The following is a 13,283-nucleotide window of genomic DNA, read 5'->3' on the forward strand; positions in this document are numbered from 1 at the left end:
GCAGGATGAATTACTGAATTTCAAAGGGCTTTTTTGGTAAATGTCAGGGCAACCTGCGCGAACGGTTTCCATACTTCATTTGATTCTATTGTGAGGCAAGCTATTTCTCTTGCACAGGGGAAGGTTTCTACGAGAAGCAGCAAATGGAGCTTTAGAGGATTGGATTAAAAAATGTTTGAAAGCAAGTATTTTAAACATGCTGGCATGGAAACGGCTGATCCCCTGTAAAGAGCTAATATGTTTATTGCAAACTCTTGGCTCTTAAAAAAATAGATTTGTCTTTTTAAAAGGTAAGAGACACACGGTAAAATAAATAGATAAGTAAAACATTAAAATGGATACTGCTTAGAAGCAATGCAAGGATTCTTCTGTCTCTTTTCAGAGATAGTCTGCGTACATACATGAATAGCCAGTTTTTGTGTAGAAAGGGGATTCAACACGCCGATCTGCATCATGCTAATTTTTTCCTACTTAGGGATATATTGAAGATTGTTCCACATTAGTGCACGGACATCTTACTTCATTCCTTTGAATGCGTGAATGCTTCAATAGAATCCCGCTGAAGGGATTTCCATGCCGCCCCCCCACTTTTTTTTTTTAAGATTTTATTTATTTATTTGAGAGAGAGAGAGACGGGGTTGGGGGAGGAATAGAGTGAGAGGGACAAGCAGACTGTCCTGAGTGCGAAGCCTGATCTTAGGACCCTGAGATCATGACCTGAGCTGAAACCAAGAGTGGGTAGGAGGGTGCTGGTGGGGGAGGGGCAGAGGGCGAGGGAGAGAGAGAATCTTAAGCAGGCTCTGTGTCCAGTGCGGAGCCAAGGTGGGGCTTGATCTCACCGTCCTGAGATCATGATCCTAAGAACACAACCTGAGCCAAAACCAAAATTCAGACGCTTAACAGACTGAGCCACCCAAGCGCCCCATTTCTATGTTTAAGAGACAACTGTCCTTTTTCTTTGTGACTACTTGTTTACATCTTTTGACCATCTTTCTGTTGAGTTGCTGACCTGTTAATGTTAAAAGCCTTGAATATTAAAAAAAATGTGACACTCTATCATACAAGTTGCAGATGCTTCCCTGGCTTATCCTCTCTTGACTCTGCGAATGGTATTTCACTTTTACCCCAAAGAAAAATTTAATTCTTAGGTAGTTCGTTTTATCAGTCTTATCTTTTGTGATTTCTGACTCCGGTGTCATGCTTGGAAAGACTGCCACAATCTGGGATTATAAAATTAAACATCCCATGTTTGTGCTCACACTTCCATGGCTATATTTTTAAAAATTATAACTTAGCTCCATCTGGAATTTATTTTGGTGTATTAAAGCAGAGCCTCAATTGTCCCGTGGCTTCATGAGATAACCCAGCTTCTCTATGCTAATTTGAAACATCCTTTTTATTTAATACTATTTTCCTGAATGTTTTTGAGTCTATTTTCGAACTTCATTCTATTTCATCGATCTGTCTGCTTGTTTGTATGCTGGAATCAAACCCTTTTAATTTCCGTGGCTTTGTAATACATTTTAACATCTCGCAGGGATATTTCATTACTACCCTCCCCCCCGCAGAATTTTCTTAGCTATTCCTGCATGTTCCATTTCCCATATACATTTTCAACTAACGTGTCTACGTCAATTTGAATGAGGCCAGGCTCTCAAAGTCTTTGTTTTAAATAAGAAATATAACAGATTTTCTTACTTCATGCCTCCCATCCCGTGAGGGAAGAGAGGAGCCAATGAAAGAAAGTTCACAAATGCCTAAACCTTTGGAAAAACAGAGGGATCTCTTTAATATATTTCTGTTAGAGCCAACTTCATTATGTAAGAAGACCTGGTGGCATTAAAGCCTTTGGGAGAAGGTAAGGTTACCTTTCTCCCGGCAGAGCAGCAAACTTGAAAAACAGGGAACTTGCCTACTCCTTTGTTGGAATAACACTGCAAGGAGGGATGTTGATGCTGGAAAATGCTGTCTGCTCTCCTCTGTGGCGGCTGGGGGAAAGGGTCGCTTTCTCCCTTCAATTCTACCGCACTTTTGCTGTGATTTTTCAAGCCTCCAAGCAGGAATTCTCTTCATTGGTACTGAGAGAAAAAAAAAATGGGTCTGAAAAGCATAAAATACGGTCTTGGAAAGGAAGAGAGGAATAAGATCATTAATCAATGAACGTGGGCTGGGATCATTTGACATTCGGTGTGTTTCTGAAATACAAAACAAAACCAGAACGGCAACAAAAACTAAATACTAAATCCACAGATTTATTTTGGGAAGAATTTGTCATCTTTACACAAGTGAGTTTTTCTAGCAAAGCGTAGGAAATTGTTGTATTTAGTCAAATCTTCCTTCTTTTTTTTTTTTAAGATTTTATTTATTTACTTGACAGAGAGAGATCACAAGCAGGCAGAGAGGCAGGCAGAGAGAGAGAGAGAGGGAAGCAGGCTCCCCGCCGAGCAGAGAGCCCGATGCGGGACTCGATCCCAGGACCCTGAGATCATGACCTGAGCCGAAGGCAGCGGCCTAACCCACTGAGCCACCCAGGCGCCCTCAAATCTTCCTTCTTGTCTGTCTTTTAGATTTTTCTTTGTGTGTGAATCGTATACATTTATTGTGCTCTTGGGTGTTTTATCTTTTTTGGTTCTTATTTTTTTTTAAGATTTTATTTATTTATTCTAGAGAGAAAGAGCACGAGCAGGGGGAAGGGCAGAGGGAGAGGGAGAGAGACTCTCAAGCAGACACTTAACTGATTGAGCCTCCAGGTGCCCCATTTTCGGTTCTTATTGAAAGTAGAATCTTTTGTTTAATTATATTTACTGAGTGCTGTGAATACAGATCCTTGTATATTGTTTTTACTATTTATTTTGTACACACTCTGCTTATTGAATTATTCTACCGTTGCTCATGGTTTTGCCATTGATTCTCTACATTTTTCTAACCAAGCAGTCAAGAATAATTTTTGCTTCCTCCTGTCCAGGCTTCATGCTTCTTGTCTGAGTCGGATGAATCCCCCAGCACCATGTTCAATGGCAGTGGCGGTGACGGGAGGTTGCATCTCTCCCCTCAAGCACAAGTCTTGTTTCTGACGTGAGGTTAACTTAACTTGGCATTTTTAGAGACTTAGCTATCTTCTTACTTATCGAGACTTTAAAAATCAGGATGAAATTGGACTTTAACAAATACCTATCATCTGTGAAGATGAGCACATTTCCTTGGACTTCCTCGTGTGGTGAGTCACATTCGTAGGTTCCCTGATACGGGACAACTCTTCCGTAACTGCACCAGTTGCACCTATTTGTCACATTTATTATCTGAATGTGCTGTGGGATCTGTTGGCTAACGTCGTATTTGGAATATTTACATCTGTCTCCCTGAGTAAAGCTGGTCTGTGGTTTCCTTTTATCATGGTGGTTTTGTTGGGTTATCGTTGATCGTCTAGCTTCACCAGAAAAAACCTGGAAGCCGTCTTTTTTCTCCAGACTCCACCACAGTTTAAAAACAGCATTCTCTAATCACTAAAGGTTTAGTAGGATTCATGCATTGTGCTGAGCCAGTTGCATCTCTGGATGGATGACTTTTTTTTTTTTTTTTTTTAAGAGAGAGCATGCACACAGGTGGGGAGGGGGGTGGGGTTAGAGGGAGAGAGAGAATCTCAAGCAGGCTCCACCCCCAGCATGGAACCCATCAGGGGGCTGGTTGTTTTGGCACTACTCCTCTGCTTCCACTCCAGAGACTCCTTAACTGTGCTGTGACTGAGCAACAGGCAAGTGTCTCCAGCCGAAGCTTTGTCTCCTGGGGACGCTCTTGAAACCTTTGAAGACTGCCCCAAGCCAGTGCTCAACAGCGACCCCCCCGTGGCACCTGGAGGCAACAGCAGCAGAGGGTTACTGGGCTGTCCTCCCTACCCATTCTGGACCAAATCCCAGAGTCCTGCTCAACCTTGAGGCCTTAAGAGGGGAAATATATGTGAGATTTCCTGCTAGCCAGGCACTGGGAGCTCAGGTAGTTAGTTGGGAGAAGACATGAGGTGTGACTGTATTTGCACCTTGGATTTGTTGGGTGATTCGTGTTATCACAATTTATTATCCTTGGTTTTAAAGCTGAGGTTTGGGGTGGGGAAGTGACTTGACCACAATCCCATAGTTAGAAAGTAAAAAAGGCCCAGCTAGAACCTGGAACTGCCAATTCCAAAGGCTGGGAGTGTCCCTCTGCACCTCCCTGGAGACAGGATATGACATTAAATGTCCCTAAATGGTGGAGACAATGACATTAAAAAGGAAAGGCAAGGGGCACAAGGGTGGGGCACTCAGTTAACCAACTGACTCTTGGTTTTGTCTCAGGTGAGGATCTCAGGGCCCTGGGATCAAGCCCCACCTAGAACTCCATGCTCAGTTCTGAGTCTGCTTAAGACTCTCTCTGCTCCTCCCCACTGTGAGTGCACTCTCTCTCAAATAAATAAAGATTTATTTATTTTTAAAGATTTTATTTATTTTTAAAGATTTTATTTATTTATTTGACAGAGAGAGAGAGAGAACAAGCACAAACAGGGGGAGCGGCAGGCAGAGGGAGAGGGAGAAGTGGGCAGGGAGCCCAATGCAGGACTCAATCCCGGGACTCCAGGATCATAACCTGCACGGTAGGCAGACGCTTAACCTACTGAGTCGCCCAGGCACCCCTCAAATAAATAAATCTTTTAAAAAAAATTTTTTTTAAAAAGGAAAGGCAAGAATGACATATAAGTTAAAGATTTTTAAAATATGCGAAACATCTTTTAAATGGCCTCTGGAAGTTTGTACCTCCCGCAAAGGAATCTACGCTGCTGGTCGGGAGAACCTGCAAGTGTCCGTTGTCCGGGGCAAGGCAAGGGAGAAGTTTGGTTGCCATCCACAGGACTCCCAAACTGTCATTTTTAATGTCCTTCTGCGCTGCAAGGAGTCAGAATTGTTTGGTGAGTTCTGCCTTCCCTAGAAAAATTCCTTAGAAAGAATGTCAAGGATGGTTATGAGCATGTGTTTATTGACATTTTCTTAAAAGTGCCAATTCTGATATCCTGAAATGCAAGGACACTTTGCTTCTTTTCCTGGCTAGTCAAATTTACATCCTCACTACCTTTGCCCCCAATTTGGGCATCTTCTAAGCTGACTGGTTCTTTAGTAGAGAAACAAAAAGAAGAGAGAAAAAAAAGGAAGGAAGGAAAGAAAAGGGAAAGAAGGGAGGAAAAGGAAGGAGGGAGGATGGGAGGGAGAGAGGGAAGGAGGGAGGGAGGGATACAAGCTGTGGTTTTCTGGAAGGGTTTATTCTCTAATGTCTTAGAGGCCAAAAGGTATTGGGGTCCCTCTCTCCCAGAACTGAAGCTCAGAGAAATATTTACCAGGTGAATGGCTTTGCTTGATTGCACTTTGTCTAGACTGAACCAGAAGGTCTGAAAAGACATACACAAATAGGAAGAAAATTCTTGGCCGTCGTGGTGGTTCAGGTTGTTCCATTTCACTGTTATGTAAGCATTCGGGAATGACAATAGCGAGCGTCATCCACAGGGCATCATAAGGCAGGCAGCCGCCCAGTCCCTGGGACCATGACCTTGACCACCCCCTCCCCAGCCCCAGGAAGGGCATTTTTCATCAGATGGTACCATGTGGCCACAGCCATGAGAGACTATAGAATTCTTTTTTTAAAAATAACATTTGTGTTTTCTATATAAACCTTAAACCTTATTTTCCCACGGTCTATCAGGGTTTTCCATGTGAAAGAAACAGGATACGGTCTACATCGAAGTGAGACATGCATCCCGAAAAGTGAACCGGGCGCCAGTGGACAATTCTACGACCAAGCCCATGGAGTCTTCCTTCCGCCTCCTTTAGTTACTTGTCTTCAGCTGAAGGATACCCATTCTCCCGACTTTTAACATCACAGTTTCATTTTGGCCAACAGGACGGGTTTCAAGGTCATGGATACGCCTCAGCAAGGACAGTCTGCTGTTCAAGCTGGGAGAATCCGTGGGACCCTGGGTCCAGCCTACAGGTGACATTCAGGGTGTGGGAGGAGAATGCCTTTGGTTTCAGCCCTCTGCTCTCTGGAATCTGGGATCTGTGCAACACTAGGGCAAGTCACTTCTCTGAGCTTGAAAGAATGTCCCTCCCCCCCTTTAAGGGGGAATAACACTGCTGCTTCCCAGGATTAGAGAAGCCAAAACAGGGCTGAGAGCACCTCGCGCAGAGCTATGCCCTTACCATAGTGCACCTTGTACAGTGGGGATGAGACTGGATGCTGCCTTCTTTGTCACCCCCATTTTTCTGGAGCTTCTTGCTCCCCACACCCCATGCCGTCATCCTCCTGGGCCGAATGCTGAAACCTTCTGACCTCACCTGACACACAGCCCTCCCCTTTAGACACCTCCACGGGGTGGGAGCGGCTCCTCCCCACACCTCCCCAGCCTTCCTTCTTGACTTCCTGGGATGAGAGGGGAGCAGGTCCCGCTGTTCCTCCCCTCACAGGCCAGGAAACCGGCTCCAGGGTGGGGAGGGTCTTGCCCAGCGTCACAGAGCGAGGGCACAGCTGGGACCAGAGCCCTGACTCCTGACCCTGTTCTACCCTTTGCTCTCTGTCACCCGGGGTCCTCCTTTCTGCCCCTTCTCAGTTCTGCAGGTCAGTGTGACAAATCCCTGTTTGTGTGGCAGAGCCCGAAGTGTGGGTCCAGCCACCGCCCCCCCCACAAAAAGAGAGATGGTAGGAGTCGAAATACAAGTTGAATGAAGAGTTTCATTTAATCCATGGATGTTTTCGCTATGCAATAGGGAACACACAGACATGATTAAACTTCTTCAGATTCGTAAAGAATATACAGTGAGAATCTCCCCCGACTCCTGCCCTCCATCTACCGAATTCTCTTCTTCTCCGAGTAACTCCTGTTCTTATTTTCTCCGGCATCCTTAAAGCAGCTTTCCAATGCCTGTACACTCAAACTAGATCTGTGTGACTTCCTCCTACTCTTTAAAAAAAAAAAAGATTTTATTTATTTATTTTGGAGAGAGCGAGCTGGGGGTGGGTAAGATGGGGGAGAAGCAGCAGGAAAAGAAGAGATAGTCTGAAGCAAACTCCACACTGAGTGCAGAGCCCAAGGTGGGGCTTGATCCCATCACCCTGAGATCAGGACCTGAGCTGGAATCAAGAGTTGGATGCTCAACCCACTGAGCCCCTAGGCGCCCCTCCCCCTCCGCCTTACATGGAGGGTAACTTGCTGTCTTCTTTACAGTTTTCATTGACCCATGCATGTGGGGGAGCTCTACACATCAGCACACCAATAGCCTCTGCATTTCTTGGTCTGGGCTCCATAGTATTCCTTCGTACGCCTGTGTTACATTATTGAAACGGAATCCATAGCCCATAAAGTTCACCCACTTAAAGTGCACAATTCAATGGCTTTTAGTGTATTCACTAAAGAAGAGTGTGGAACCAGCACCACGACAAATTTTTGAAACCTGAAGTCCCTGAAGAAAACCTTGTACCCTTAGTTATCAGGTCTCAAGCACTACCCCAACTGGAGGAAACCACGAATCTACTTCCTGTCCTTCTAGATTTGTCTGTTCTGGACGTTTTCTACACAGGCAATCATGCACTAGACTGTTCTTTGTGACTGGCTTCCTTCACTTGGCTTAACGTTTTCTTCCCTTTTCTTCTTAAGATTTTATTTATTTATTTGAGAGACTGAGAGAGAGCATGAAAGGAGAGAAGGAGCAGGGAGCCCAATGTGAGACTCAATCCCAGGACTCCGGGATCATGACCTGAGCCGACGGCAGACGCTTAACCAAGTGAGCCTCCCAGGCACCCTGGCTTAACGTTTTCAAGCTCCATCCGTGTTGTAGCATGCGTCAGCACTCCATTCCTTTTCACCGTCAAGTAATACTCCATTCTAGGGATCGACGGTATTTTATTCACCCCTTCATCGAGACATCAAGATATTTGGACTGTCTTCTTGTTGCAGCCATGACTTATAACACTGTGAATATCCATATGCGACTTTTTGTGTGGGTGTATGTGCCATTTCTCCTAGATACGTGCCCAAGACTGGAACGGCAGATCATACAGCCTATTTGATAATTTACTTGTCTAGTCCCGTGTTGATGACAATTTTATTAAATTACATCTTACTTTTTAATTTTGTTAATTTTTAATTTTTGTTTTTTAAAGATTTTATTTATGTATTTGACAGAGAGAGAGCATGCACAAGCAAGGGGAGCGGCAGGGGCAGAGGGAGAGGGGGAAGCAGGCTCCCCACTGAGCAGGGAGCTCAATGTGGGGCTCAACCCCAGGACCCTGGGATCATGACCTGAGCTGAAGGCAGAGGCTTAACTGACTGAGCCACCCAGGCTTAAAGATTTTATTTATTTATTTGAGACAGAAAGTGCGCATGCGAGGTGGGGGAGGAGCAGAGAGAGACAGGGACAAGCAGACTCTGCACTGAGCATGTGGCCCAATGCGGGGCTCGATCTCACAACCCCGAGATCATGAGCCAAGATGAAATCAAGAGTCAGATGTTCAACGGACTGCGCCACCCAGGCTCCCACCAAATTACATCTTAAAAGCCAACAACCCTTACAAGTTTGGCAGGTGCTAGTCTTGGTGAGGATTCAGGAGTGGGGCTGGGAAACATGGCTGCTCAGAACCTGCCGAAGATCCCTGCTTTTCTTTTCTCTCAGCCTCTTACTATTCTAGCACTTTCCGGTTAAATGTACTTAGATTCCAGTGTGGGCTGTGACTCAGGAGTGTGGGGAAGGGAAGTGCCACTCCGCATAGCCTGGCCTATCGGCCCACTGATCCCTGAGGGGGTGTGTCCCACTCCCAACCCCATGCCTGTGCCTTCCTGGCTGGATTTCCTCATCTGGGAGACAGTCCAAGAGGAAGCTGGTGACTCCTGACCCTGGCGTTTCCTGACCCTATGACAACAGGTCTCTACCACACCTGACCATCTGGCACTCCCAGGACAGGTACAGAAGAGGGGAGTTCAGGAACCAGGAACCATCCAGGCTATGAGCCGATGAGCCAGCCTCCAGCAAGCCTCCCAGCCCTGCAGGCCTGGATGGGACCCGGGAGAGCTGGAAACTCCTTGGTACCAGCATGTTTGTAAAACTTCTTTTGCTTTAGACCCTCTCAACACGTGGTAGCCAGGAAGTGCTTTGTATTCTGAGCCAAAAGCAGACAGATCGGTTGTGATCCCCTGATGAACTAGAGAAAGATAGTCGGAGTCTTCTCTGCGAAGTTTCTATTTGGCACTGCCTTAAAACACTCTGGGTATCATGTTACTCCCTGCTCAGGAACCTCTGGGCAGCCGGGCTTCATTAGAACTGTGACCACCTGCAGGGAAGACTTCTCCTTTTATCTCCTCTGTCTACACCACTTAAATTTGCCTCCCCAAGAGTCAAGGAAAAGACTGCCTCATGGAACGTGAGTAATTGGCGTGGATACAGGGGATGGGCTCTTCTAGAAGGACTGCTGTATTTTCCATCAGTAAATGATAAGTGCAAATGCACAGAGGAAAATGTTTGTCTTTCTACATGGTGTGTCTATCCATTAAGATGCAACCAACTTATTCTTATTTTTTTTTAAAGAAAAGACTAATGGACTAATGGACTGCAGTAATTACTATAGTGAGATTCAAGTGGAAATGGACAGGTTTTAAAATAATGCAATGTCCTGTAGTTCTCGTGTGGTGTATTCTCTATGTATTCGAACATATCACATCATTCTACAACAACTCTTGAAAAGGTCTGGGCTTATAAACATGTGTTCTTTTGCTCTAACTGAGATTTATGATGTCCTTGTTGGGTTGACTTTTTTGTAGTTGTTGTTAATAATGATGGGAATTTTCCCCTGTCCATACTTCAAGTTGTCAAGCCCTTCCACCAACAGTGGTATAAAATTCTTCATTATTGTATTGTTTGTTATGGGTGACCAATTTTATACAATTAAATCTGTTCATGTAGGCTTTGTCACATTGGTTTATAGAGTTATTTTTAAACTGTTTCTCCCTTCATCTCAAAGTAATAAGATCATTCGCTTATTCCAGCAATTAACTATAATAAAAAAGAAATACTAACCTCTCTGAATCTTGTATTAGTAAGATGAATTAGCAACAAACAAATGCCAGATAGATAGCATTTGTGGAGAAGCTGTGGTCCACGCAGCAGGCTCTGGGCTATATCCCATGACACATCTGAATGCCTCTGTGTTTGCAGAGGCCGAGAAACAGGGATTTGAGCCAGTGAAGTTCAATCAGAAAATGTCTCACAGTTCTATGTACTATTTCTGTGGCTTTCATTTCATGTGCACTGGCTCTTCGAGGAGAGAAAACAGTTTTGAATTAAACAGCAATTAAGATTTTAATCTTCTGGCCTTGGAAGGGCACACAGTGTCACTACCCAGGGGCACTTCTCCAAGGAGACCGAGAAAGTGTCCACTTATATCCTTTCCTTTTAAAATCAACTCCTTTTTGAAGATAAACATACATGGTACGAAATGTACAAAAGGGCGCTAGTGAAAAGTACGTCTCATCCTTCAATTCTCTTCCCCAAGGGCAACTATAGGTACCGACTTCTTATGTATTCTCCCAGAGATATTTTATGCATATATGAGCTTCGAGCAAATATCATATCCTCCCTTCTTTTATGCACATGATTGCACACTATACCATGGTTAGTTTACTTTTTCATATATTCATATTTAGTATCTGTCCTCCCAAAAAACCTCTCTTTATATATGTGTTGTTAGACTCCTGCCCATTCAACAGAGAGAGCCCCTTGAAGCAGTACCCCCTCTCCCCCATGTTTCTCACTGATCATTGGCTTGGCCAGACAGCCCTGAGCCCAGGATGCTGGGTCTCATCTGGATCTCTCTATTTCTCAGTGACCAAGTGGACACCTCAGGGAGCCCCCAACCAAACCCAGGCCAGCACTGGTCTCAGCTCCCTGCTGAGGGACCACATGGAGGGGAGGAGCGGCACCAACTCCACCAGGGTCCTGAAACTTCCAGATGGGACCAGCGCCGCCTGGTACATTCTCACCATCATTGGCATCTACGGAGTGATCTTCCTCTCCGGTTGGCCAGCAACATCCTCAGAAAGGAACGATAAATCCTTGGAAGATATTACTACTCCAATCTGACCTCCGAACTCAAAAGAAAGGTCTCCAAGCAAGGTGGCCGAGTGCTCTGCACTGACCATCAGCAACAGAGCTGTCCTGCAGCCCGGCCAGGCCAGCCTGGGGCCAAAATATAAAAACAGTGAGTGCCAAACTGAAATCCAGGGGATCCCTTGAAAGTCAAGGCACACCGAACTCCACAGAAGAGGCCAAACCTTCCTACCAGGGGAGGCAGCTTTGAGTTACCTGGAACCTTGAGAGAGGAGTCGAGCCCTTGAATGGGGCTGGAAGAGCATCCCTGGGGCACTTAGGACAGTGGGAGTGTGACCGGAGCCAGCGTCCCGTTCCTTCTCAGGCTTTGTGGCACTTTGAGACAGGACAGCAGGGGCGGCAGTCAGACCCTTCACCAGGAAAGCTTGCATTCTGGGGAAGGACTTGGAGCATTCAGTGTTCTCAGAGAATCTAGGAGATTCCTGAGGGTATATGTGAAAGTAGCCTCTTGTCATGGAAGGACGACTGGATTTGGAATCGAGCACCCTGGATTCAAGTTTTCAACTTCCAGGGGGTCACATGAACTTTGAATGACTTGTGACTCTCACCTAGAACACATGGCAGTGGGCTGTATGGTTTCAAAGAGCCATTCATTCTAGATGTTCTCACTTGACTATAGAACCAAGGTTGTTAATAACAGAAGTTAGAAATTCATTTTCATTGAGGTCATGGCATCTATTGAAAAAGAGCATTGGAAAAAAAAATTAAAAAATAAAGAAAAAAAAAAGAGCATTGGTTCTGGAGTCAGAAGAATCAAACTCTAGTCAAGGACACTTTGATGTCCTTGAACACACCACCTCATTTCTCTAGACCTTAGTTTGCACACAGATAAAATGAGAATGATAATGTCTGTTCCGCCAATCTTATAAAATAGATAAGAACTAATGAAATCATGCACATGAATTTATTTTTCAAAGTAAAAATAAATATGTAAAATATAAGCCCTGCATTCATAGTGGTGATGGTAGTTGATGCTGATGGTGGTATCAGTGTTAGTGGTGATCGTAGTGATGGCTGATTCTAGTGGTATTGATGGTAGTGGTTAGTGTTCATGGTGGTGTTGGTGGTAGTGCTGATGGTGGCAGTCAATGGTTGATGTTGATGATGGTCATGCTGGTGGTGGTTCATGTTGATGGTGGTGGTAGTGGTAGTGTAGTGGTGGTCAATGTGGATGATGGTGGTGGTGGTTGATGGTCGACTTTGATGGTGGTAGTGTTGGGTTGTGATTTGATAGTGGGGGCTGGTGGTTATACTATTGTGGAAAAGGACATGACTATTCCACTGGCAATTAGTCTGCAAGCAATGGCTACAGTACCTTGTTCTATAAGAGAACCAATCTGCAAAACAGTTGATGACCTGAGCTCTGAATCAAATCCATGAGATTCAAGTTTTACATGTAGACAAAACAAAGAGTTACTTTTAGGTTTTGTTATATTAGACATCATATGATTCAACTCAAATGTTTTATAAATATCTATTACTTATATACTTGTCTCAGACTAAAAAGAAATAAGACCTCGCCTAGATGAGTAATTAATTTAGAGAGAGCATGATTAGCCGAACTTCCACAAGTGGTTTTCAGCAGGCAAATTGATAAATTATATGTTATACCAACATCTATGAAGTTTATCCAGCTCTGTTTTTGGAGACATTCCCTGGACTACAGCTAAAATAATTTTTTTTTTCCCGTCTGAAAACAGTGGTCTGCAACCAGCGCCACAATTTCATAAAGGTCAGAATTAAACCCCAAGCTTATGTTTTCAGAGGATAAGGTTCGACTTCCAAGTATTTTCTTTTTTTCTTTTTTAGGTTATCCAACGAAAGTGTTGGCTTGTTTATATAGTTAGGGCTGGGTATCATCCATATGTTTGAGATGCTTATAGGGCAGGATAAAACAGAAGAAAGAAATAAAGACAAAAATGTAATCCACAGCAAATAGGAACATGGAATGTATTACAATAGGAGTGTAAAGTCAGAACTTCAGTAAATCTGAAGATTCAATCCTCTCCTATTGGTTGCTTCCCCAGAAGGCATTTCCCCCTTCCTTAACACAACCACCCTTAATTTGCATTTGGAGATCCAGAAGGCACTGAGGAAGCTGAAACTACTCCT

General features: G+C 44.4%; 1 protein-coding gene across 1 annotated transcript; it reads left to right on the forward strand.

Moving 5' to 3' along the window:
- Nucleotides 1-8,737: 8,737 nt before the first annotated feature.
- Nucleotides 8,738-11,860, forward strand: SMIM34 (small integral membrane protein 34). The gene is given in 4 exon segments (XM_053447831.1): nt 8,738-9,429; nt 10,888-11,073; nt 11,076-11,163; nt 11,165-11,860. Coding segments are annotated over 4 exon segments (414 nt in total). The 5' UTR covers nt 8,738-9,422; the 3' UTR covers nt 11,298-11,860.
- Nucleotides 11,861-13,283: the final 1,423 nt, after the last annotated feature.

The sequence above is a fragment of the Lutra lutra genome, chromosome 1 (assembly GCF_902655055.1).
Source record: "Lutra lutra chromosome 1, mLutLut1.2, whole genome shotgun sequence".
Taxonomy (NCBI): domain Eukaryota; kingdom Metazoa; phylum Chordata; class Mammalia; order Carnivora; family Mustelidae; genus Lutra; species Lutra lutra.